Below are 27485 nucleotides of genomic sequence, written 5' to 3' on the forward strand. Positions count from 1 at the left end.
TATGTTCAGAGCTGTAGTGGATGGAGAGATATAGAGCCTAAAAGTCAAACGTTCAAAATATCGTTACCCTTTTGCTCGTAATTGTGCACCGTCAGGCAGCCAGTTACAAAGTCAGCTTCTATGCTTTGTAGAGGCAGCAGATCAACTGATAAAGCTGAGCTCAATAATTGTTCCACAGAGAGCAGCAACCAGTTGTGATATGACTGCTACGCTCTGCACACTGCAGGTAGTTGAGAGTGGGACTGTGGCATATGAGTGGGCCCACGGCTGCCACCACCACTATCTAGGTAGCCCTTTAAGACTCGTAAAATAATTTGAATGTGATAACAAATTTCTAATGTATCTAAGGACCTTGATCCAGTTATGAAAATAATTGAATTTGAGCAAGATAATTGGTTGAAGTTGTCCAACTTTTTCATTACTTCAGCTTTCAAAATGTCTTTACCATCTAAACATGTGTTCTCTTTAGTGCCTTCACAAACGGGGGTCATTATAGGAATCATTTTGGGTGTCTGTGTTGGTGTTATTTTGCTGGTAAGTACCGGTATGTTGTTTCATAAATGGCATCATGTCACATAAACTAACGCAATACTAACATATCGTATTAGTACTACTGTCATACTTAGTCATTTTTTGCTATGCTATAACCTATTTTATTCAAATACTCTTTGATGCCGGTGTCATCATAATGTAGGGAACATATGGGATTTCATCCCTATCACTACTGAGAGGAATTTGAACTCTCAAGTCAGTGCCACCATATTTAGAAATCTAGTAGGTAATTAATGACATCGTCGAGATTGTGGACCCCCAGGAATGTTATTAATAGCCCACTAAATTTCTGGAAATGTACTCGTAATATGCTGGACTTCAGAGATGTTCTGAAAATGCAATAAAAAAATTAGGGAAAATGTGAGTCAAAATATTAATGGATCCAGTGAAGCAGAGCAAGTTAGGAATGAAAGTCTCAAGACTCTCTGGTAGAGTTGAGTGAATCTCCAGAAATTAAATTCGGTCGGATGTTCAATTGTCAGGTAGAGTTGACTGAATCTCCAAAAATTAATTCGATTTGGTAGGATGCTCATTTCTCAGGTAGAGTTCAGTGAAGCTCCAGACATTCGATTCGGCCGGATGATCAATTTTCAGGTACAGTTGAGTAAATCTCCAGAAGTTCCATTCAGCCGGATGTTCCATTCAAGAGGACGAAAATTCAAGTCATATCAATAAATTTAATGCAAATTGAATGTTTAAAAGGGGTTAAAAAAGTCCTTTTCTTCTCAGTTATCTTCAGCCCTCCGCATACCTATCTTTCCACTGGTCCTCCATTCGGCTCTTCTGTGACGCCCTGGCAAATCCAGGTAGTCCCAAATAGGCCCCTGCATAACACCTTCCCTCACTAGGAAACACACAGTCAACCAGTAAACCTAGTCACCCCCCTTAGGGATAGACAGACACACCAGTGGTGACCAGGTGGTTGGAACACGCCCATCCAGGGGTCCCGACAGCCCAGGGCGGGAATTCAAGGAGATTAGATTAGTTTGTGGTTCAGTTTGGAGAGGAGTGTGGGCTGGAGCTAGGGGTAGCTCCAGTAGTGAAGTTCAAGTTGAAAGGTACCAGGGTAGGAGCCCTGGTGCCTTGGCTAGGAGGCAGACGGTGTTCTCCGTCAGCAGGAGATGGGAAGACGGCTCGGTGGAACCGAGGTGGACCGGGCCAGAGTTGTAGCCCGCCGGTACCGACACGAGGAACCGACCCGGAAACCGTAGCACAAAGGGGGTTACTCGGACCCTGAAGCCAGGACCAGAACCTACTGGAGCTGGTTAATTAACCGATTGAGGCCAGGACTAGAGGTCCTGTCCCACCCAAAGTCCCTCATAGAAGACAACAATCCACCGATTAGGGATAAGAGGTCACCACCAGGGCCCATAGATCCCACGGGCCAGCATCTGCGGGCACGGCTCCTTAGGCCATATCCAGCCGGGAGCGGACTCCTGAGTTTCACACTAGGAAAGTACACAAAGCAGTGCAGGAAAAGGGTAGAGACCACCAGCTGGGTGGGGGATCCCGAACGCAACCGGCTGCGGCACCGGCTACCGCCACCTTGGTTTACCAGCGACTTGTGTGTTTCACTAACAGTGAGTACAGCAGCACCCCCTGCGGTCGCCATCTCCCCTGCATGCACCAACCGGATCCCGGGGCTACCATCCCTGCCCATGGAGGGGTTAACAACTTGCTGCACAACATCTCCCCCGAGTGCCCCGTAACAGCAGCGGTGGTGTCCCACCTCAGCACACACCGTGGGTGGCGTCACAAACTTACTACGACCTAGCCCGTACATCTACGTCCCCCTATTTATTCGGCATGTCCGCGAGACCCCCTGGTCCGGAGACCCACGAGCCACCACCCCTGAAGGTCCGGGACCGAGCAGCGTCGGCTGCTGGCACGGGGCGGCAAATGCCGAAACTTGGTGACATGAACAGGACACTTACCCATCCACTTACCTTGTGGAAGTGTGCCTTGTATTGGACAGTCAGTGGTGATCCGTTGCCAAATTTTCAGAAGTCGCTATTTTGGTCGCCATTTTGGCTCGAAAAACTACAGCCCAGTGTCTTCTATTTCGAGAAATGGGCACGAAAGCTGAAGCCCCACCCCCTGGGAACGCGGCCGGAAAGTGAGGCCGGAAGTCGCAAAACAAAACCAGCAGACCTAAAAGAAGAGTGCCAGCAAAAGACCAAGGGGGGCGGGTGAAGAGTCTGCAGCATGTGACCGAGCAGATAAAGGGCAGGGACTCCAGGACCCTGCCACCCTTCTTGTTCCTGGACACAACCAAAGCAACATGGCAGACCCGTCTGGCAAGCCCGGGGTGCAGGAGCCCGTGCCCGGAACAGCGTCCTGGGTAGAAGCCCAGACGGAACGCATGTGCCGCCGGATCCAGGCGCAGGTGTGCTATATCTTGGAGCGATGGACAGCTGAGATGGCGGAGCTGGCTGCAGCCGTGCGGGCTCGTGAAGTGGAGGCAACCTTGGAGGAGCGGGTAAGCAACCCATGCCCCTATGTCTCTCAGGGACCGGCCGACCAGGCTGAGGGGCCCGGCCTGCCCCTGCCCGCCACGCTGCCTCCCTCACTGCCCGCACTTGCCGCTGGCACCCCACTCGGTCTGCTGCCACCAACACCGGCAGCAGTGCCCGTCCCGTCGGCCCGTGAGGACCAGCCAGAAGAAGCCACCAGCAGCCAGCCAGTCACCGCCCCGTCACCCGTACCGACTCGAAGGCAGACCAGCGCCCGAAAGGTGCCCCGTCCTGCCTTGGACCCGCCACCGATCCCGGAAGAGGCCGCGCCCCAGATGACAATGGCCCCGGCAGTCCGCCCGGTCAAAGCGGAGGTGGTTCCCGGCCGAAAGTCGGCACAGCAGGTGACGCTGGCCGCTCCCAGGTTCCAGGCCTCGGCTGAGGCGCCGCGGGGTTGCAGCTTCCAAGTAGCCGAGCAGGCCATGACACAGCGGGATCTCCCGTTACCAAAGGTGCCGGTCGTAGCCGACACGGAGGGACTCCGGTTGGGCCCATCCCCCGCGCAGAATAAACCAGAGCAGGCCGCAGATGCTCCATACTGGGAGCGGCAGCAGCGCCAGCTGGGCAGGGAAATAGCTGCACGGGAGAAGAGGAAGGCGGAGGTCCTGTCCCAGACCTACGCCGAAAAGGACAACCTAAGGAACGCCACGTTCCGGGTGAGGGACCCGACGTACAAAGGCCAGGTCCAGCACTTTAACCCCCAAAAGGGGTGGGGGTTCATATACGAGCCGGGCATGGAGGCCGAGATCTTCGTGTCCCGGAGGGATGTGGCCCCTCATCTGCCTGTTGGCCATCCTGACCGGGACCTGGAATCCGGAAAACTAGTGACCTACACACGGCACTGCGGCAAGAGGGGGTGGTTTGCCCTGGACGTCAGGAGGAGAGTGAGAATGGGGGCTCAGCTGCACGTCCACCCCTCTCCGCCATTCTCCGGTCCCGAAGTTCATGAAGAAGATGTTTAGGTAGCGGTTCCCGGCTACCCACAGTTCAGTTCCCCGTTGGGACAGTGTGCCTTTAAAGTTTCCCATTTTATAAGTTAAACCAAGGACAACGGCTGAGAACTTGCAGGCCAACCCATAAACTATTGGGCCTTGTAAATATTCCCCAGGCTGACCTTTTCACCAAACCGCAGTCTCTGGAGAGGCTGGTTGGAGGATGGGCCTGCGGTAGAGTAGGACGAGGCCCTGTCACCAATGAAACCGGTGACTACCCTCCGGGTCAGGGGTCCCCTAGACGTGGGGCCCTTGAAAAGGACTGCTGGGTAAGGAACTTTTTACCGGGCCCGCTTGGGCAACACCCGGACCTAACCTGGACTTGGGCAAGGGGTGCCAACGTGTGTGTTTTAGTGGTGGTACCAGGGCTAGGTTGTTTTGGGTGGGTGAAGTGAAAAAGGACCTGGTCCGTCCCATCCCGGTTATGTATGTGTAACGGTTAAGCAACATGCCTCCAAAAAGGGAAGAAAAACAAAATATTCTTGAAATGTAATTATGTTATTATATTTGTAAAATGTTTTATCCGTTTTATCTCCTTCGCAGTAAAAATAAACCGGTGGTGGTCGGACAGCCCGCGGACGGTCTGTGTTTAACCAAGGGGAAGTGTGACGCCCTGGCAAAACCAGGTAGTCCCAAATAGGCCCCCGCATTACACCTTCCCTCACTAGGAAACACAGAGCCAACCAGTAAACCCTAGTCACCCCCCTTGGGGACAGACAGACACACCAGTGGGCGTGACCAGGCGGTTGGAACACGCCCATCCAGGGGTCCAGACAGCCCGGGGTGGGAAAACAAGGAGATTAGATTAGTTTGTGGTTCAGTTTGGAGAGGAGTGTGGGCTGGAGCTAGGGGTAGCTCCAGCAGTGAAGTTCAAGTTGAACGGTACCAGGGTAGGAGCCCTGGTGCCTTGGCTAGGAGGCAGACGGTGTTCTCCGTCAGTAGGAGACGGGAAGACGGCTCGGTGGAACCGAGGTGGACCGGGCCAGGGTTCTAGCCCGCCGGTACCGACACGGGGAACCGACCCGGAAACCGTAGCACAAAGGGGGGTACTCGGACCCTGAAGAAAGGACCAGAACCTACTGGAGCTGGTTAATTAACCGATTGAGGCCAGGACTAGAGGTCCTGTCCCACCCAAAGTCCCTCATAGAAGACAACAATCCACCGATTAGGGATAAGAGGTCACCACCAGGGCCCATAGATCCCACGGGCCAGCGTCTGCGGGCACGGCTCCTTAGGCCACATCCAGCCGGGAGCGGACTCCTGAGTTTCATACTAGGAAAGTCCACCTTACACAAAGCAGTGCAGGAAAAGGGTAGAGACCACTAGCCGGGTGGGGGATCCTGAACGCAACCGGCCACGGCACTGGCCACCGCCACCTTGGTTTACCAGCGACTTGTGTGTTTTACTAACAGTGAGTACACTATCTCCCCTGCATGCACCAACTGGGTCCCGGGGCCACCATCCCTGCCCACGGAAGGGTTAACAACTTGCTGCACAACATCTCCTCCGGGTGTCCCGTAACAGCAGCGGTGGTGTCCCACCTCACCACACACCGTGGGTGGCATCACGAACTTACTACGGCCTAGCCCATACATCTACGTACCCCTATTTATTCGGCGTGTCTGCGAGACCCCCGGGTCCGAGACCCTCGAGCCACCACCCCTGAAGGTTTTGTTCCATGCCTCTGGCCACTTCTGGTTGGGTCTTCCATTGACAAGGCCCCGTGTGAATGTACATGTGGCGCCCCTGAGGCTTCCGTCGCCACAGAGACATTGCACCCCAGCCAGAGGTGTGATGTCCCATCCTGGGTAAGGAAAGGAGTGAACGCCGGTCCACAGGCCCATTCTTAGGCACACACAGGGACCAGGGACAGTGGCAGCAACCCTCCCATGCTGCATGCTGGGAGGGGCCTTAAGACCCATCCCTGCTCCCATAGGGTGGTAGCTTAGCAGTGGGGGGGTGGGAGGAGTCACCCGAGAGCAGAGTAGACAAGGAAAGTCAAGTTTAGTCAGTCTGCCAGGAGGAGCAGAGGAGTGAGGAGTTAGAGGAGTAGTGAGAAGGAGTTGAAGGAAGAGAGACGAAGTGGAAGGAGGAAGAAGGAGTTCTGCGGGAGGCAGAAGAGTGGAAAGAGTACTGCTCTAGTCAGACAGGAGCAAGAGAAGAAAGTGACGCTTCCTGGTGAAGATCCTGGGACTCAGAGGGTCCAGGTGACACCAAGTAGAGAAAAGAAGGGATTCCAGGGCCACAGATAGCTTTTAGGCTCGTGGCCTGTTCCACAGGAACATCGGTGGAAGGATCAAGCTGCAAACAGGGGACGGTCCCTAGAAACCGGAGGAGGAAAAATCATCTCCAACAGTAAAAACCGATGCCCAGGGAAAGCTGCAAGCTCCCGGGCCACAGCCCACAGCAGAAACTTTGGAAAGGGGGCAAATAACCGACAGGCGAGCCCCTGGCCCGGAGGCTGTAGTGGAGGCCGAGCCAGGTTCAGCCTACAAGAGCAAGGCTTAAGGAGACGGCTGAGAAAAGGAACACATAGAGGGGTGCACCGGCTTTCATTCCAGGATCTACCCAGGATCGGCGGAGGTCCCTGACAGTGGGTTCCAGCAGTCCAAAGGCACCAGTGTGCTGCAGCCCAGGAACTGTGAGTAAACAACTTGAAACTGCACCCTTGGTGTTGCCTCTGTTATTTCATCTGCATAGACTTCCATCACCAGAGACACAAACAAGCACCAACTGTTGCCCCGGGGCACCGCTCCACCTGTGGGGAGCAGTACCACCATTGCTGCCGTTCCATCACCCCGGAGGCCTCATACAGCAGCGGCGGCTTAATAGCCGCAAACCACAGGTGGCGTCACGACAAATATAAACTTTAATCACCCCCAACACTGAAGCCATATTAATTGACCCCACCAGGGCACGGAGTCGGGCCCAGCCACCACTGACGTCCCCCGGACTAGTGCGGCCCGGCACCGGGTGTCCCATAGCCCTGGGGTGGGCGAGTCATACACAGCATGACACAAGTCAGTGAGTGGTGTTGACACTGTGTGAATGAAGACCCAGAAGAAATTGGCTAGAGGTCTGGAGAGAAGATCGAAGAATGATAAAAGAGCTGATCGGAGGACCAGGTACCAAAGAGAGGAGAGTATGACAATTGAGGGTTTTTTAATCCTTTTCAACCCCCAAAATCTCAAAATGAATCTGAAAAAGAAATCTGAAAAAAAGTTTGTGGGGATTCCATTAACATTGAAATGATTCACTCATCTCTACTCTCTGTGGACCATAAAGAACCGTCTAGTGTAGTGTATCATACTTGCCTGCCATTGTTAGGCTATATCCGTGTGACACAACCTAGTGCTGTCTGTTTTTTTCTTGAACATTACACCAACCCATAGAGCTTCATTGATCTGCACACCTCTTATTCTCATCAGATTTTGCGGATCAGACTTGGCAACTAAAGTCTAAGGGCGGCTTTGCACGTTGCGACATCGCACGTGCGATGTCGGTGGGGTCAAATCGAAAGTGACGCACATCCGGCGTCACTTTCGACATCGTACTGTGTAAATGCTAGATGATACGATGAACAAGCGCAAAAACGTCGTTATCGTATCATCGTTGCATTCACCGACATTTCCATAATTCCGGTGCCGTGACAGGTACGATGTTGTTCCTCGTTCCTGCGGCAGCACACATCGCTGTGTGAGAAGCCACAGGAGCGAGGAACATCTCCTTACCTGCCGCCGGCGGCAATGCGGAAGGACGGAGGTGGGCGGGATGTTTACATCCTGCTCATCTCCGCCCCTCAGCCGCTATTGGACGCCTGCCGTGTGACGTCGCTATGACGCCGCACGACCCGCCCGCTTAGGAAGGAGGCGGGTCGCCGGCCAGAGCGACAGTCGCAGGGCAGGTGAGTGCATGTGAAGCTGGCGTAGCGATAATTTTCGCTACACCAGCTATCACACGATATTGTACCTGCGATGGGGGCGAGGACTATCGCGTGCAACATCGCAGCATCGGCTTGCGATGTCGCAACGTGCAAAGCCCGCCTAAGGAGATCTGGGAGACATGGTTGAGACTAGAAAGGCGGACTCTGTATTTCAGAGAGCCATCCATGTTTCATTCATTTTTAACACATCCATTGTTAAAAAAAAGTTCTACCTGCTGCAGTAAAAAAAGGGATATGAAAAGAAAATGCTGCAACTAGGAGAATACCTGAGAATAAAAATTATTCCGTTTTTCTCAGATGTTAACACTCACACAGAGGTGTGAATGGAGCCTAATACTGTCAGAAGCCTACTGGATCCTACTTTATCAGGATCAAATAGGCTTCAGGGTATGGCAGACACAGAGGAGATCGCTGCTTTAACTCTCCTGCAATCTACCTGACTCTGATAGTTCAGAACCCTAAAGAGAAGACAGAAGCAGTTTATAACCACTTCTGTATCCTCTTTTGCCAGCTTTATAACACTTAAGGGTACTTTCCACGCTGCGACATCGCTAGCCGATGGTAGCGATGCCGAGCGCGATAGTACCCACCCCCGTCGCACATGCGATATCTTGTGATAGCTGCCGTAGCGAACATTATCGCTACGGCAGCTTCACACGCACTTACCTGCCCTGCGACGTCGCTTTGGCCGGCGACCCGCCTCCTTCCTAAGGGGGCGGGTCATGCGGCGTCACAGCGACGTCACCTGGCAGGCGGCCAATAGCGGAGGGGCGGAGATGAGCGGGACGTAAACATCCCACCCACCTCCTTCCTTCCGCATTGCCGGTGGATGCAGGTAAGGAGAAGTTCCTCGCTCCTGCGGCTTCATACACAGCGATGTGTGCTGCCGCAGGAACGAGGAACAACATCGTACCTGTCGCTGCCGCGACATTATGAAAATGACCGACACTACACAGATCACCGATTTACGATGCTTTTGCAACTGTTTATCGGTGCATCTAGGCTTTACACGTTGCGACGTCGTTACTGACGCCGGATGTGTGTCACTTTCGATTTCACCCTGACGACATCTCAGTAGTGATGTCGCAACGTGCAAAGTACACCTTAGGCTATGTGCGCACTTTGCGTCGAGGTAGTTGCAGTTAAAAAAGCATCCTCTGGCAGAAAAAACAATGCTTTTGGTTTTAAAAATGCATGTAAAATGCAAAGAAAGTAGCCTATGCGCACCTTGCGGTTTTCATGAGTTTTTAGTGTTTTCCGGTGCTTTTAGAACCGCTGCAGTTTTGTATTAAATTGAATGGATGGGAAACGCAGCCAAAATGGCAAAAACAATTGACATGTTGCTTCTTTAAACTCAGAGTTTTTGCCCAAATTTATGCAAATTAACGCAGCGTTTTGAACAGCAAAGTGCGCACAAGAAAGCTCAATGTCCCATTGACTTTGCTTAAAAAGAATAACGCAAGCATTTTGGCAAGAAAACGCTGCAGTTGAAAAAGCAGTGGAAAAGCAGGTAAAAAAGCAAAGTGCGCACATAGTCTAAAGGCCGCTTTACACGTTACGATTTATCGTGCATTCGCATGTGCGATGGCACCCACGCCCATCGTTTGTGCGTTACGGGCAATTTGTTGCCCGTGGTGCACAAAGTCATAAGCCCCCGTCACACGTACTTATCTTCCAAAACGACCTCGCTGTGGGCGGCGAACATCCTCTTCCTGAAGGGGGAGGGACGTTCGGCGTCACAACGACGTCACACAGCGGCCAGCCAATAGTAGCGGAGGGGCAGAGATGAGCGGGATGTAACATCCTTCCTTCCGCATTGCCGGTGGGATGCAGGTAAGCTGCAGTTCATTGTTCCCGGGGTGTCACACGGAGCGATGTGTGCTGCCTCGGGAACAATGAACAACTGGCGCGCAGAAGGATGTTCGATTTTTGAAAATGAGCGACATGTCAACGAGCAACGATAAGGTGAGTTTTTTTGCTCAATTTGCTGTCACACGCAACGATATGTCAAACGATGCCGGATGTGCGTCACTAGCGACGTGACCCCGACGACATATCGCCCAATATATCGTAGCGTGTGACAGGCCCTTTAGTGAGCATTAATAGTGAATAGAAGAATATTCACAAGATTGCTGGGCACATGACATGAACACAACATTGTTGGAGTGATTAAGCAGATCCAGATCAGCACTGCTAGAGATTATTGTCACTATATTAAGCTATTTTTACTATAACTGGGGATCTAATGGATTCCCTAGTTACAATTAAAAAGTAAGCAATTAAAAGAATAATACAATGACCCTCGGATATCTTTTATGACCTCCTGGTGGACATATGTACAAGTGCATCTCAGTAAATTAAAATATTAAAAAGTTAATTTATTTCAGTAATTTAATACAAAAAGGGAAATGTATATATACACAGTATATTATATAGAGTCATTGCAAACAGAGTGTATAATGACAGTATTCTGTAAAGGTTTTAGGCAGGCGTGGAAAAAATGCTGCAAAGTAAGGCAAAGTATTAATGCTTTCAAAAAAATGGAAGTGTCAATAGATTATTTTTTTCAGTTAACAAAATGTAAAGTTAATAAACAAAAGAAAATTCTAAATCACATCTATATTTGGGGACCACCCTTTGCCTTCATTATTTCGTCTAGGTACACTTCTCGCTTGTACACAGTTTGAAGGAACTCAGCAGGAGGTTGTTCCAAACATTTTGGGAGCCCCGACCCCCGATCTCCTGTGTGTGAGGCTGTGCGGATCTTTCTGTCTCCTGATCCCAGACAGACTGGACGATGTGAGATCAGGGATCTGTAGGCGCCGGATCATCACTTCCAGGACTCCTTGTCCTAAGTATACATAGAAGAACCAATGGAAAAGGGCGGTCACCAAATAAAAATGTGATTTAGATTTCACTTTCCCTGATCATTTTTTTAATTGATACAAATAAATTATCAACACTTCTATTTTTGGAAGCATTCTTACTTTGCTGCATTTTTTCTCTTCCTGCCTAAAACCGTGGCACACTTCAGTGTGTGTGTGTATGTACCCTACAGTTCAAAAGTTTAGGGTCAGTTAGATATTTCCTTATTTTTGAAAGAAAAGCACATTTTTTCAATGAAGCTAACAATAAATTAAACAGAAATACACTCTATATATTGTTAATGTGGTAAATGACTATTCTAGCTTCAAACATCTGTTTTTTAAAGCAATATCTCCATAGGTAGGTAGAGGCCCATTTCCAACAACAACAACCACTCCAGTGTTCTAATGGTACATTGTGTTTGCTAACTGTGTTAGAAGGCCAATGGATGTTTAGAAATCCCTTGAAAACCCTTGTGCAAGTATGTTAGCACAGCTGAAAACAGTTTTGCTGATTAGAGAAGCTATAAAACTGATCTTCCTTTGAGCTAGTTGAAAATCTGGAGTATTACATTTGTTGGTTCCATTAAACTCTCAAAATGACCAGAAAAAGAGAACTTTCATGTGAAAGTCAACAGTCTATTCTTGTTCTTAGAAATTAAGGCTATTCCATGCAAGAAATTGGCAAGAAACTGAATATTTCCTACAATGGTGTGTACAACTCCCTTCAGAGGAGAGCACAAACAGGCTCTAACCAGAGTAGAAAGAGAAGTGGGAGCCCTGCTGCACAACTGAGCAACAAGACAAGTACACTAGAGTTTCTACTTTGAGAAATCGACGCCTCACAGGACCTCAACTCGCAGCTTCATTAAATAGTACCCGCAAAACTCCAGTGTCAACGTCTACAGTGAAGAGGGGACACCGGGATGCTGGCCTTCAGGGCAGAGTGGCAAAGAAAAAGCCATATCTGAGACTGGCTAATAAAAGGAAAAGATTATTATGGGCAAAAGAACACAGACATTGGACAGAGGAAGATTGGAAAGAAGTGTTATGGAAAGACAAGTCGAAGTTTGAGGTGTTTGGATCACACAGAAGAACATTTGTGAGATGCAAAACTACTGAAAAGATGCTAGAAGACTGCCTGATGCCATCTGTCAAGCATGGTGGAGGTAATGTGACGGTCTGGGGTTGCTTTGGTGCTGGTAAAGTGGGAGATTTGTACAAGGTAAAAGGGATTTTGAATAAACTCCAGTTTGAAATGCCATGCCATACCATGTGGACAGCGCTTGATTGGAGCCAATTTCATCAATTACAACAAGACAATGACCCAAAGCACACCTCCAAATTATGCATGAACTATTTAGGGAAGAAACAAGCAGCTGGTATTCTATCTGTAATGGAGTGACCAGCCCAGTCACCAGATCTCAACCCTATTGAGCTGTTATGGGAGCAGCTTGACCGTATGGTACGCAAAAAGTGCCCAACAAGCCAATCCAACTTGTGTGAGGGGCTTCTGGAAGCATGGGGTGAAATATCTCCAGATTACCTCCACAAATTAACAGCTAGAATGCCAAAGGTCTGCAGAGCTGTAATTGCTGCAAAGGAGTATTCTGTGACGAAAGAAAAGTGTGAAGGAGAAAATTATTATTTCAAGTAAAAATCATTATTTCTAACCTCGTCAATGTCTGAACTATATTTTCTATTCATTATGCAACTCATTTGATAAATAAAAGTATGCTTTTTCATGGAAAAGACAAAATTGACCGGGTGACCCCAAACTTTTGAATTGTAGTGTATATACTGTATATTGAACAAAAATATAAACCCAACACTCAACCCACACTTTTGTTTTTGCTTCCATATTTCATGAGCTGAACTCTAAGATCTAAAGGCCGCTTTACACGCTGCGATATTGGTACCGATATCGCTAGCGTGGGTACCCGCCCCCATCTGTTGTGTGACACGGGCAAATCGCTGCCCGTGCCGCACAACATCGCCCAGACCCGTCACACTGCTTACCTGCCTGGCGACGTCGCTGTGACCGGCGAACCACCTCCTTTCTAAGGGGTCGGTTGGTTCAGTGTCACAGCAACGTCATAGCAGCGTCACTGAACCGCCGCCCAATAGAAGTGGAGGGGCAGAGCTGAGCGGGACGTAACAACCCGCCCACCTCCTTCCTTCTGCATAGAGGCCGGGAGGCAGGTAAGGAGATGTTCCTCGTTCCTGCGGTGTCACACGGAGCGATGTATGAGAATGGATCCCCATGTCACGGATGAGCGATATTGCACTTTTTTGCGACGATTCAAAATCACTCATAGGTGTCACATGCAACGGCATCGCTAATGCGGCCGTATGTGTGTCACCAATTCCGTGACCCCAACGAGTTCGCATTAGCGATGTCGTAGCGTGTAAAGCCCCCTTAAGACTTTTTCTATGGACGCAGAAGCCTTTAAAGGCCCCGTTACACGCAATGACGTATCTAATGATATATCGCCGGGGTCACGGATTCCGTGACGCACATCCAGCATCGTTAGCGACGACGTTGCGTGTGACAGCAAGGAGCGACTGTTAACTATGGAAAATACTCACCTTATTGCCCATCATTGACACATAGTCCTTTTCAAAAAATCGTTGATTGTTGAGCTCGCAGGTTGTTCGTCGTTCCCGAGGCAGCACACATCGCTACGTGTGACACCCCGGGATCGACAAACAACAGCTTACGTGCGGCCGCCGGCAATGCAGAAGGAAGGAGGTGGACGGGATGTTACGTCCCGCTCATCTCCGCCCCTCCGCTTCTATTGGGCGGCCGCTTAGTGACCCTTAGAAAGGAGGCGGTTCGCCGGCAACAGCGACGTCGCTCAGCAGGTAAGTTCGTGTGACGGGTCCGAGCGATGTTGTGCGCCACTGGCAGTGATTTTCCCGTGACGCACAACCGACGGGGGCGTGTGCTTTCACCAGCAATATCGCTAGCGATATCGCTGCGTGTAAAGCCCTCTTTACTCTCACATATTGTTCAGAAATTTGTCTAAATCTGTGTTAGTGATCACTTCTCCTTTGCCAAGATAATCCATGCACCTCCCAGGTGCAGTATATCAAGATGCTAATTAGACAACATGATTATTGCACAGGTGTGCCTTAAGCTGGGTTCACACATAGCGACAGCGACAACGACGTCGCTGTTACGTCACCATTTTCTGTGACGTTATGATCGCTGCTTAGCTGTCAAACACAGCAGAAGCAGCAGCGATCATAATGACGCTGTGCTACATGTGCAGAGAGCAGGGAGCCGCGCTTATCGCTGGCTCCCTGCTCTCCTAGCTACAGTACACATCAGGTTAATTACCCGATGTGTACTGCAGATACATGTGCAGAGAGCAGGAGCCGACACTGGCAGCGAGGGCGGACGCTGGTAACGAAGGTAAATATCGGGTAACCAGGGAAAAGTCTTCCCTTGGTTACCCAATGTTTACCTCGGTTACAGCTTACCGCAGCTGCCAGACACCGGCTCCTGCTCCCTGCTCACTTCATTTTGTCACTCTCTCGGTGTCACACACAGCGATGTGTGCGTCACAGCGGGAGAGCGACGACCAAAAAATGAAGCTGGACATTCAGCAACGACCGGCAACCTCACAGCAGGGGCCAGCTCGTTGCTGGATGTCACACACAGCGACAGCGACGGGACGTCGCTGCAACGTCACAGAAAATGGTGACGTAGCAGCGACGTCGTTATCGCTGTGTGTGACACCACCTTTAGGCTGGCCATCATAAAAGGCCACTGTAAAATGTGCAGTTTTACAGTATTGAAGGGGTTCGGAGGGGTCAGAAAACCAGTCAGTATCTGGTATGACCACCATTCGCTTTTCGTAGTGTAGCACATTTCCTTGGCATAGAGCTGATCACATTGTTGATTGTGCCCTGTGGATTATTGGTTCACTCCTCTTCAATGGCTGGATATTGGTAGGAACTTGAAAACGCTGACGTATACACCGATCTAGAGCATCCCAAACATGCTCAATGGGTGACATGTCAAGGGAGTATGTTGGCTATACAAGAACTGGAATGTTTTCAAGCTTACGGGAATTGTGTGTGCAAGGGGCTGCTGATAAGTTTTTGGCTTTGTGATTTTTTTTGTTTCTATGCTAACAAATGTTACATCACAGGAAAGCCTCATGTTTCTAATATATGTATTCAGAATTTTGTTCCCTGTAGACTGTGAGCCCTTGCAGGCAGGGTCCTCTCTCCTCCTATACCAGTCTGCTTTGTATTGTTAATTATTGTTGTACTAGTTTTTATGTATACCTTTTTCATTTGTAAAGTGCCATGGAATAAATGTCGCTATAATAATCTAATATATAAAGCTGAATGTGTGTGTGTATGTGTGTGTGTGTGTGTGTGTGTGTGTGTGTGTGTGTGTGTGTATGTCCGGGATTGGCATCCGCACCGTCGCAGCTACAGCCACAAAATTTTGCACACTCACACTTCTGGACCACGAGAGCGTCATAGGCTATGTTTTGAGGGGAAATTTTAACCCCACTCTTTAAAGTTATTCGCCAAAAAACCTGCCTCCATTAAAGCGAATGGAGCTGGGAGCCACAGTGCAGCCAGAACTTCAGAAGAATGCGCAGCCATGCCCTTATATGGAATGTTGGCGTGTCACAATGCAGCCAGGGAAAGAGACAGACATAGACAGGGAAAGAGGCAGACACAGACAGGGAAAGAAACAGACATAGACAGGGTAAGAGACAGACACAAAGAGACAGACACAGACAAAGAGACAGACTAACAGGGAAAGAGACAGACAGGGAAAGAGAGGGAAAGAGAGAGACAGGTTAAGAGACAGACACAGACAAAGAGACAGAGACAGACACAGGAAAACAGACAGAAAGAAAGGGAAAGAGACAGACAGGGTAAGAGACAGACAAAGAGACAGACAAGGGGAAAGAGACAGAGGGAAAGAGACAGACAAGGAAAGAGAGGGAAAGAGACAGACAGGGAACGTGACAGATAGACAGGGAAAGCAATAGATAGACAGACAGGGAAAGAGATTGAGACAGATGGAGAAAGAGACAGACAGGGAAAGAGACAGACAGGGAAAGAGACAGACAGACAAAGAGAGAGACAGAGATATATACAGTGTGCATGACGTAGGCCGTGTCATGCACATGAGCCTCAGAAGAAGGAGGATCGAGATTTCCGCAGAGAGGAGGCACTGGACCAGACAGCAGGGACACCCATCGGACCGGACCGCCACCTAAGTGAGTATAATAAAAGTGTGTTTTACGTTGTACAGCGCGACCTGGGCACTTACATACAGTATTCTAGAATGCTGTATATAAAGGCCGACTTGTGGTGGCCGCGGCTTATAGTCGCCAAATCTGGTGACAGGTTCCCTTTAATGTGGTAATCCTTGGCTATACTCTAGTGTCTTTACTAACATTACACCAGAAATTTAATGGATAATTTCTTAAACCATGCCTGACTGTCTCCACACTGTTTGTAAAGTATTTGTTTTCCGCAGTCCTATAGATTTTTTTTTACCTCTGTATTACTTATTTCGTTTTCATATTTTTTTTCCTAGGCTGTTTTTATTTTTTTTATCTGGAAAAAAGTAAGTTGATTTTATCTTTTGCAAATTAAATATATGTAGGAATGGCCTCTCTCCTTGTAGATCCAAAGTGGTGGTTTATTTATCCAACTCAGCACTTGGATGAGATACCATTGATATGGATAACTACACAACCACTTTGCTTGGATCTATATGCAGACCTCATTACTTGAAAGATAAGGAAAAGTATTGAGTGCGGTACATTTTTCTAAGGACATACCTCTAACCCAATGGTTCCCAAACTCCAGTCCTCATGGCCTCCAACAGGTCATGTTCTCAGGATTTCCTTAGTATTTTACAGGTGATGCCTTGATAATGATTCCTTCACCTGTTCAACGCTAAGGCAATCCGGAAAACATGACCTGTTGGCAGGGGCATACATAGAAATCATGGGGCCCCAGAGCAGTGGCGTGGCCTGCCTCTATTGACAGTATGCCACTGCCTGTTGGAGACCATGAGGACTGGAGTTTGGGAAAACTGCTCTAACCCTACCCAGTTTTTTGTGTTCCCACACAAATACTGTACTCCGAATAATAAATCCTCACAGTGTTGCCACACAATAAGGTCCCCCAACAATGCTCCCCAGCACAATAAGATGCACCCCCTCACATACTGTGATTGCTCCAGAGTGCCCTTACAAACACAATGATGCCCACATTGTGTCACCGTACACAATGGAGAACCGCACACAGTATGATTCCCCTATATTGCCACCCACAGATGATTACATTTACACGGTATGCCCCCCATAAAGTATGATGTAATCACAGTACACCCAAACATACTGATGCCTCCTACGTCTACACATTATAATGCTTTCAGAGTGCCCCCACATAATATAATACCCCCATAATGCCCCTCACAAGGAGGTTTTTACAAACATGGCCGACTTTCAAGGCAGTGTCAGGATCTGTGGAAACTACAGATTCTTGCACTCTGCCTGTTGACTGCTCTGATGTCTGTTATCAGCGCAGGCAGACTTAAGCATTGACCCACCGACTTGTAGTTTATAGTCAGGCTTGCAAGAGTTAAGGCCGCTTTACACGCTACGACATCGGTCAAGCGATCTCGTTGGGGTCACGGAATCTGTGACGCACATTCGGCCGCTTTAGCGATGTCGTTGCATGTAACACCTATGAGCGATTTTTGAATCGTCGCAAAAATGTTCAAAATCGCTAATCGGTGACGTGCCCCCCTAATCTTGATTATCGTTGCTGCTGTGTGTACGATGTAGTTCGTCATTCCTGCGGCAGCACACATCGCTATGTGTGACACTGCAGGAACGAGGAACCCCACCTTACCTGCGGCCGCCGGCAATGAGGAAGGAAGGAGGTGGGCGGGATGTTACGTCGCGCTCATCTCCGCCCCTCCGCTTCTATTGGGCGGCGGTTCAGTGACGCTGCTGTGACGTCGCTGTGACGCTGATCAAACCGCCCCCTTAGAAAGGAGGCAGTTTGCCGGTCACAGCGACGTCGCTAGGCAGGTAAGTAGTGTGACGGGTCTGAGCGATGTTGTGCGCCACGGGCAGCGATTTGCCCGTTTCGCACAACCGATGGGGGCGGGTGCACATGCTAGCGATATTGGTCACGATATCGCAGCGTGTAAAGCAGCCTTTAATCTCTGCTAGGCTGCTTGTTAGTCTCCTTTGATCACATGCTGCTGGGGAGCCAATCACATTCGCTCCCCTCCTATATATGCTGGCAACACTTCCTTTAATGCCAGCGATTGCTCCTCTATACTAGTCTGGTTGGTGAGGTAATCATACAGATCAGCAAGGGTAGAATTTAGTGATTAAAATTTAACCTTTAATTAATTGATTAAAAAAGGAGTAATACAATTGAACAGGCACCATGGCGGAATGTGATCCAAGTAAAATCAAAACCAAAAAAGAATTACTTTCACATAGATTTTATCATATATACCACCAATCGCACCTGTTGCCATATTTTGCAAGAGAAGCAGGTAGCAAGCTGCAGATATAAGACATAAAAAGGGTGACTTAAATAAATAGAAACAGTCTCACCATTTGTTTTCCTTAGACTGGTTCACTGGCAAGGTGACTCACAGGGGGGAAAATGGCAACTGCCTCAGGGATACAGAGGTTAGGGATGTGGTTAGTATGAGACCAGATTACCTTCCCATCAGTGTGTGACTCATCAGGGGATCCGGAGGTTAAGGATGAAGTGATTAAGAGACCATTGGTAGTTTTCCGCTTCCCCTTTACTGATTAGATTAATTGATTTTTTATTGGGTGATTTTATTAATATTTCCCTGTTTTGTAGAATTCAGCCGCCACTGTTACAGTTCCAAAGCGAAGCTTACTACCTTTTATACGTCAGACTTCACTGCATATACCCAATACAGCTGCACTGCAGAGTCTTGTCTCTAGCAAAAACACATCATAACTGCATGCTAACAGGAACTAGAACCCTGCACATGCCCAGTAACTCCTCCCTTTCTTCCTGCACGTGCCCAGTAACTCCTCCCTTTCTTCCTGCACGTGCCCAGTAACTCCTCCCTTTCTTCCTGCACGTGCCCAGTAACTCCTTCCTCTCTTAGTCCACAAGCCCAGTAACTCCTCCCTCTCTTCCTGCACATGTCCAGTAACTCCTCCCTCTCTCTGAGTGGCTAGATATTAACCCTGTCACCTCTGAACACAGAAGGAGTTAAGAGTGGACCTGGCACCACAATCCAATATGTTAAAATATCAAAAATTTATTGGGTATTTAAAATCCAACGGATCCAAAACATGAGAGAACATGCATAATGGCACCTTACGCGTTTTGGACAATAAGTAAAAACAAGTCCTTAATTATAGACCTATGATTAAGGACTTGTTTTTACTTATTTGTCCGAAACACGTAAGGTGCCATTATGCATGTTCTCTAATGTTTTGGATCCGTTTAAATACCCAATAAATTTTTGATATTTTAACATATTAGATTGTGGTGACGGGTCCATTCTTCACTCCTTCTCATTTATACAGCTGTCTGGCCGGTGTGGAGGACTACAAGCACCTGCAAGTACTGAACACAGTTGCTTATGGTAAGCTGAAGTCTGTTTTTCTCTTTCTTACCTCTGAACACAGTATGCCACAACCCACAAGGAAATATAACCATACAAGTGCATCTCAATTAATTAGAGTATCATCAAAAAGTTAATTTATCTCAGTAATTCAATACAAAAAGTGAAACGCATATATTATATAGAGTCATTACACACAGAGGGATCTACTCCAATATATTTTATAGAGTCATTACACACAGAGGTATCTATTCCTATATATTATATAGAGTCATTGCAAACAGAGTGATCTATTTCTATATATTATATAGAGTCATTACACACAGAGGGATCTATTTCTATATATTATATATAGTCATTATACACAGAGTGATCTATTCCTATATATTATATAGAGTCATTACACACAGAGGGATCTATTCCTATATATTATATAGTCATTACACACAGAGGGATCTATTCCTATATATTATATAGAGTCATTACACACAGAGGGATCTAATTCTATATATTGTATAGAGTCATTACACACAGAGGGATCTATTCCTATATAATATAAAGAGTCATTACACACAGAGGGATCTATTCCTATATATTATATAGAGTCAGTGCAAACAGAGTGATCTATTTCATGTGTTTATTTCTGTTAATGTTGATGATTATGGCTTACAGCCAATGAAAACTTAAAAGTCATGTTTTCTGACAAATCTGCTCATAAAAAAGTGACAAATCTACAATGTATGGACAAAGCCTTTGTCTTCACGTATAGCCCTATATATTAACACATTACTGTCACATAGTCCATATTCTTCTTGGAATTTTGCTTAAAGGGGTGGTTCACCCATTTTTTTTATTTTCTGTATGAGCTATACTTACCTTTCTAGGCGTCTTCTCCATTGCCTTCTGTTTCCAGTTCTGGCACTGAGCGGCGCTATCCTGCACGCTCAGTGCCAGTCACATGACCCCCTGGAGCTGTGGCCGCCGGCATCCTCTGACGTCCCGGCATTTCCGGGCTCTCAAACAAGACGGGTACGTCACAGGATGCCGGCGCCACTCAGATTGAGTGACAGGGCTGTGGGCGGTGACTACCGCACGTCACAGCCCAGCATCGAGGGGAGGAGCCGGAGGACGTCACTGTGGAGCCGGCGTCCTGCAGAGAGGCTGAGACACGGGGCGCCAGTGTGCAGTACAGGGGGGGTCTTTAGCTGAATCCCCCCCTGCATGTAAAGTATGTGCTCACACTGTCCACCCGCCCGCTCTGCTGCAATGTAAGGAGAGCGGCCGGTGTCGGGCAGTGTGATCATCTGCTCCTCCCAGCAGCAAGACACTGGCAGGCATGTCACCGCTGTGCTCTGCCATCTGTCCTGCTGCATGGGACCAACTGTCTGCACTCTGTCACCTGCACCACAAGTCACAGAGTGGAGACAGTTGGTGACAGAGCACCTCTGCCCCCCCCCCCTGTTCTTTCCCCACTCTCTTCTCTCCCCCCACTCTTCTCCCCCTCCCCTCTTCCCCCTCTTCTCTGCCCCCCTCTTATCCCTCTCTCCCCTCTTATCCCTCTCTCCCCTCCCCTCTCTTTTCCCTCGCTCTCTTCCCCCCTCGCTCTCTTTTCCTCCCCCCTGCGCTCTCTTTTCCTCCCCCCTCGCTCTTTTTTCCTCACCCCTCGCTCTTTTCCTCCCCCCCTCGCTCTCTTTTCCTCCCCCCTGCGCTCTTTTCCTCCCCCCTGCGCTCTCTTTTCCTCCCCCCTGCGCTCTCTTTTCCTCCCCCCTGCGCTCTCTTTTCCTCCCCCCTGCGCTCTCTTTTCCTCCCCCCTGCGCTCTCTTTTCCTCCCCCCTGCGCTCTCTTTTCCTCCCCCCTCGCTCTCTTTTCCTCCCCCTCGCTCTCTTTTCCTCCCCCCTCGCTCTCTTTTCCTCCCCCCTCGCTCTCTTTTCCTCCCCCTCGCTCTCTTTTCCTCCCCCTGCGCTCTTTTTTTCCTCCCGCGCTCTTTTTTTCCTCCCGCGCTCTCTTTTTTTCTCCCCCCTCGCTCTCTTTTCCCCCCCTCGCTCTCTTTTCCTCCCCCCTCGCTCTCTTTTCCTCCCCCCTCGCTCTCTTTTCCTCCCCCCCTCGCTCTCTTTTCCTCCCCCCCTCGCTCTCTTTTCCTCCCCCCCTCGCTCTCTTCTCCCCCCCGCTCGCTCTCTTTCCCCCCCCGCTCGCTCTCTTTCCCCCCCCCCTCGCTTTCTTTTCCTCCCCCCCTCGCTCGCTCTCTTTTCCCTCGCTCTCTCCTGGCATGGTCAGTACAGAAATCTCTCCATCGTGGAGGGGTGAGAGGGAGTATTAAACATGGAGTCCCTACTGTGTCTGTGTATTTATTTCTAATAAAGTATTTTTCTCTGTGTGGTCTTTTTTTTTTAACCCTTTATTGGAGATTCTTAATGGCCAGGTCAACCTTGGCCTGACATTTAGAATCTCGGGCTTTATACCAGCGGGTAAAACATAGCTGGTATTAACCCCTTATTACCCAGCGTGCCACCTGCCACCAGGGCCACTGGAAGAGTTGGATACAGCGCCAGAAGATGGCGCTTCTATAAAAGCGCCATTTTCTGGGGCGGCTGTGGACTGCAATTCGCAGCGGGGGGCCCAGAAAGTTTGGGCACCCTTCACTGCGGATTCCAATCCCCAGCTGCCTAGTTGTACCTGGCTGGACTCAAAAAATTCGGCGAAGCCCATGTCATTTTTTTTTTTAATTATTTCATGAAATTCATGAAATAAAAAAAAAAAAGGGCTTCTCTATATTTTTGGTTCCCAGCCGGGTACAACTAGGCAGCTGGGGGTTGGGGGCAGCCCGTAGCTGCCTGCTGTACCTGGCTAGCATACAAAAATATGGCGAAGCCCACGTCATTTTCTTAAAAACGTTTTCAGGGAAAAACCTTTATAAAAAAAAAAAAAAAATGCTTCCCTGCATTTCTATTGCCAGTGAAAGACCAAGCAGCGGAGGCTAGCAGCCAGTAGCTGCTTTGGTTACCCTTAGCAACAGAAAATGCAGCGGGAGCCCACAAACAATGTGATTTTTTTTTATTTTTTATTTTTAATTAATTTTTTTTTAAAAAAAACGGCATGGGCTTCGCCCATCGAGCACCAGAGCATTTTACTGCTCAATTCATCCCAAGTAATCAGATGACTCCAGTGTCGGCCGATTACTTGTTCTGTGTCCCCCCTGCATCCATCGCAGCGTGTACGGGCTGTGAGGTCAGCGGAGTGGAGACAGTGACATGCTCTGCTCTGACACATAGTGTGCTGCATGTCACTATCTTTCTCCACTCTGGCACTTGTAGTGCAGGTGACCGGATGCTGCATGTCACGTTTTTGCCGCGATTTGGTGCCTTTTTTGCTGCGTTTTTGCTCACTGCGTTTTTAATCAGTGCACAATGCCATTAAAGATTGTTGATGAAAAAAATAAAAAAGGTCTGATGTCATTTCCTTATTCAAAATGTTCATTGTATGCAGGAGAGCAGACAGCAGCTGCAGAACTACAAGGCTCAGCATCCTCCATCCAGGACTGTATGCAGTTTTTTACCCAAAAAGAAAAAAAAAAATGACGTGGGCTTCGCCATATTTTTGTATGCTAGCCGGGTACAGCAGGCAGGTACGGGCTGCCCCCAACCCCCAGCTGCCTAGTTGTACTCGGCTGGGAACCAAAAATATAGAGAAGCCCTTTTTTTTTTTTAATTATTTCATGAATTTCATGAAATAATTTAAAAAAAAAAATGATGTGAGCTTCGCCTAATTTTGGTGTCCAGCCGGGTACAACTAGGCAGCTGGGGATTGGAATCCACAGTGAAGGGTGCCCATGCTTTCTGGGCACCCCCACTGCGAATTGCAGTCCGCAGCCACCCCAGAAAATGGCGCTTTCATAGAAGCGCCATCTTCTGGTGCTGTATCCAACTCTTCCAGCTGCCCTGATGCCGGGTGGCTAGCCGGGTAATAATGGAGTTAGGACTAGCTGTATATTATCAGCTAGCCCTAAGCCCGAAATTCATGGTGTCACGCCAATATTAGACATGGCCACCATGAATTTCTAGTAATGATAAAAAAAAAAAAAAAACACAACACACAGAAAAATATTTTTATTAGAAATAAAACACAACACAATTAGTGACTCCATCTTTATTGAAATAAACCCCCCTCCGCAGTAATCCTGGGTCAGGGTCCCGCGCCGTCCAATCCGGATCCAATATCATCTGATCGGTTTGCTGGAAGGCAAAGCGATCAGATGATGTGTCAGGATAAAGGATGTGAATCACATCATACATCAGCTGATTGTATAAAAGCCGATTATACAATCAGCAGATGCATCAGTGCAAAAAAAAAAATAAATAAATAAATACTCACGTCTGTGCTGATGACCGGCAGCTCCTGGAGCGGAGTCTGATCCTGGCCCATCACTGCAGGAGCTGCCGGTAATCAGCTGATGAAGTCCCCTGACGGCAGGATCAGCTGATAGCCGGCCGGGCGCGAAAAAGCCGGCGAGACTACGATCAGCTGATGCGTCAGGTGACTGCATCAGGTGATCCACCGCCAGGTCCTGCAAGCTTCGTGCGTGCCCCGGGGAGACTGCACACAGCCGAAGCGGCGGTACCGAGACAGGGGCTGGAAGCAGGCATGGCACCCGGACCCTGCAGACAGGTGAGTATGACATACACACTCACATACACACTCACTCACACACTGTATATACACACACACACTGTATATACGCACACACACTGTATATACGCACACACACTGTATATACACACATACACACACTGTATATACACACACACACACTGTATATACACGCGCACACACTTTCTTCCCCTGGCTGTGCAGAGCTGCTGTATCTGTGATTTCTCTGAGTGCACATCCACTGGGAAGAGGCAGGGAGGAGGGTTTGGGTGGGAGCAGAGTGGGTGTATTAGACACAATGGGTGTGTTAGATAAGCCAGACACCGCCCTAGAGCCACAAAGAATTCTGGGACTTGTAGGAACTGAACACAGGAAGTCAGAGGAGAGATTAACCCCATCAGAGCTGGAGCCAGCAATGAGCATGTGCTGCTAGTGCACAATGAAAGGTAATTTTGCTGAAAAAACATAATAGATGTGTTGAGGGGCACATATTAGCAAGATTTATCAGAAAAAAAAAAATCAGTTTTGGTAACTGGACAACTTCTTTAAGATCAAGTGCAATATCTTTTCTTATTAGTGCCTGGACTGAGGTTTTTATTAAATAATGGGAATATACTAATTAGCATAAGTATTATACAATCAATTTAATATTTGACTTGCAGGACCTGTGCTGAGGTCATACCCATGTGATCAGAAGGGGCGTGGCCTCAGCCAACAGAGCTGATACCAGGGAGCAACATTTTTCTGTTGGCTGAGGTCCCGCCCCTTCTGGTCACATGGGTATGACTTCAGCACAGGTCCTGCACGTCAAATATTAAACTGATTGTATAATACTTATGCTAATTTTAACAGAGGGAGGGGATAACTATAAAAATACCCCCCAGATATTATCTGATCCTCAGCAGCTGTCACTCAAGAAACTGATGATTTTATAAACTTTACTTTCTAATATTTCAAAACCTAAACATCCGAGCTGACCACTACAGGTATATAGAGAATCAGCCTGATAGTACCAGTATAGCACTGGCTTTAGCTTATATATGAAAATGCTGGTGATTAGTTCACTTTAAAACCATGAAATTGGCCTATTTGAATGTATAAAGCACTCCAGTAATAGTTTCAATGGGCTGCCATAGCTCATTGGGTTTCAGAAACCCATTCACTTGGCACTTTTTCTGATTTGAACACATTCCCCTCTATTTCAAGGCCCAGACAGGCTCTCAGCCAACACTGGAGTGATAGCTCAGGTGGAACAAGACATCCTATAGCTATGGTGAGGGGATGACACATGTTCTCAACCTTTGCTGGTGTCTTGTGGTCTGGAGGGATGGGAAAAGGTTCATTGGGGACCTTTTACTCAGAGACGCTTTATGATGGGCCACACTCGTATACTTTTTATATGGCACTGTGGTCATCAGATATACTGTATATTACTGGAACAATATACAACCAGTAGATAATACATTACTGCTAGTGATAGGTGAATGTGCTCGCCACTGCTTGTTACTCAATTGAGCATTGGATTGTGCCAACGCAAATTGAATACCGAGCATAATGTAAGTCAATGGGCAACTCGAGCATTTTCAAACTCCAATGCTCAAGGCTCGATCAAGTAACAAGCAGTGGGGAGCACATTAACCTACCACTAATTACTGCCCAAGGTATACTGTAGGCCCACTGCACTTTTTTGTATCTGCAGGAATAAATTCACAATCTAAGGTTTCTAAAATGTCCCTATTTTTTAGAAACACGATCGTCTCCAACAGATCATATAATTTAAGGTAAGAGCAGACAATGGTTCATACCAGAAATGGCGCACATCCATTATAATACAGAGCACAAATTTTTTTTGTGGACAATATAACATTTCCCAATTACACTTTCAGTTCATAAGTGAATTCCCCTCCACCAAAATGTGTCGGTGATCATTTTTCATTTCGGTCAAGTTCTATGTAAGAAGATAGATTGGTTCAGTGGCCTCTGCCGATTGAAATCTAGAATTTTACTTTTTCATTGTGTTAAGTGCAGACTGTTTGCCGTACCAATGCTACATTACTAATGTTTCCTCCTCCTCTTACAGTTACAGCCCAGTTCTTAATGAAGATTTACATTGGCATCGAATACTGGCACCATTCCTGTCACTTGATGTGTTAATGTGTGTTAATCAGCTCTTATGATTTTGATTTATCATTTTGATTCTTATGTATTTTTTGTATTGTATGTACTGAGACATAATCAATTATGATGAGACTGGTATATCTTGGTGCCGTTTCAAAAAGCAGCAATCTATGTCATGAAATGTTGCTTCATAATAAAGCAGGTATGATTCGCATTGAGGGTGCGTTGGACTCTTCATTCATGTGAAGGAAGGCACGGACGCCGGGCCGTACAGGCTTTGCGCTCCTCCACCAAGGAGCCCTCGTGTATGTATGACTTTGGGTGGGATGTGCAACACTTAAGGGGGCTTTACACGCTACGATATCGTTAATGTTTCATCATCGGGGTCACGTTGTTTGTGACGCACATCCGGCGTCATTAACGATATCGTAGTGTGTAACAGTTTTGTGCGATCTAAAACGATCGCAAAAGCGGCACAAATCGTGTGCCGTGGAGAGCTCGTCCTAAAACCAAAAATCGTTTATTTCTAATTAGCGATGTTGTTCCTCATTCCTGCGGCAGCACACATCGTTGTGTGTGTGTGAAACCGCAGGAGCGAGGAACATCTCCTTACCTGCCTCCACCGGCTATGTAGAAGGAAGGAGGTGGGCGGGATGTTTACGTCCTGCTCATCTCCGCCCCTCCACTTCTATTGGATGCCTGTCGTGTGACATCGCTGTGATGCTAAACGACCCGCCCCCTTAGAAAGGAGGCGGATCGCTGGCCAGAGCAGAGCGACGTCGCAGGGCAGGTAAGCGGGGGACGGGGAGCGCGATTTTGTGCGCGACGGGCAGCGATATGCCCGTGTCACACAAACGATGGGGGTGGGTATGCACGCTAGAGATATCGGTACCAATATTGCTACCGTGTAAAGCCCCCTTTACTGGTTTCTTCAGGCTGGTGACTATCACCACACTGCCTGACCCCGTCGCACACAAAGTAGTAAAGCACGTCACTCCAGAGTTCTTTTGGTAAACCAAAGTTTATTCTTCCCACTGCTTTAAATGAACAGACATGGCCTCAGTTTCTCACGGTTCTGCTGTTACTGTATTTTGGGGTACTCTATTGAATATCTTGGGTCTCATCCTCAAGCTGTCGGGCCTGCATCTCCGTTCCCCCACTCTTCTTCTCACCATGTCCACATCTGGGCCCCAACGGTTGTCTAGTCGTACGACTGCCTTGAGCCTGCTG

The 27485-nt window shown here is 48.2% G+C and overlaps 1 protein-coding gene across 2 annotated transcripts in view; it reads left to right on the forward strand.

Annotated features, from left to right (window-relative positions):
• The window catches only part of LOC142310361 (uncharacterized), a 216143-nt gene extending 189691 nt beyond the window's left edge, over positions 1-26452 (forward strand). The window contains exons 5-9 of one of the 2 annotated variants that reach the window (XM_075347879.1): positions 470-534; positions 16443-16472; positions 19456-19514; positions 25883-25918; positions 26218-26452. In XM_075347879.1, coding sequence (XP_075203994.1) covers positions 470-534; positions 16443-16472; positions 19456-19514; position 25883 — 155 coding nt within the window. In that variant the 3' untranslated portion in view covers positions 25884-25918; positions 26218-26452. The remainder of the gene's footprint in view (positions 1-469; positions 535-16442; positions 16473-19455; positions 19515-25882; positions 25919-26217) is intronic. The other variant, XM_075347881.1, reaches the window with a different exon arrangement.
• Positions 26453-27485: the final 1033 nt, after the last annotated feature.

Source organism: Anomaloglossus baeobatrachus, chromosome 5 (genome assembly GCF_048569485.1).
Source record: "Anomaloglossus baeobatrachus isolate aAnoBae1 chromosome 5, aAnoBae1.hap1, whole genome shotgun sequence".
Taxonomy (NCBI): domain Eukaryota; kingdom Metazoa; phylum Chordata; class Amphibia; order Anura; family Aromobatidae; genus Anomaloglossus; species Anomaloglossus baeobatrachus.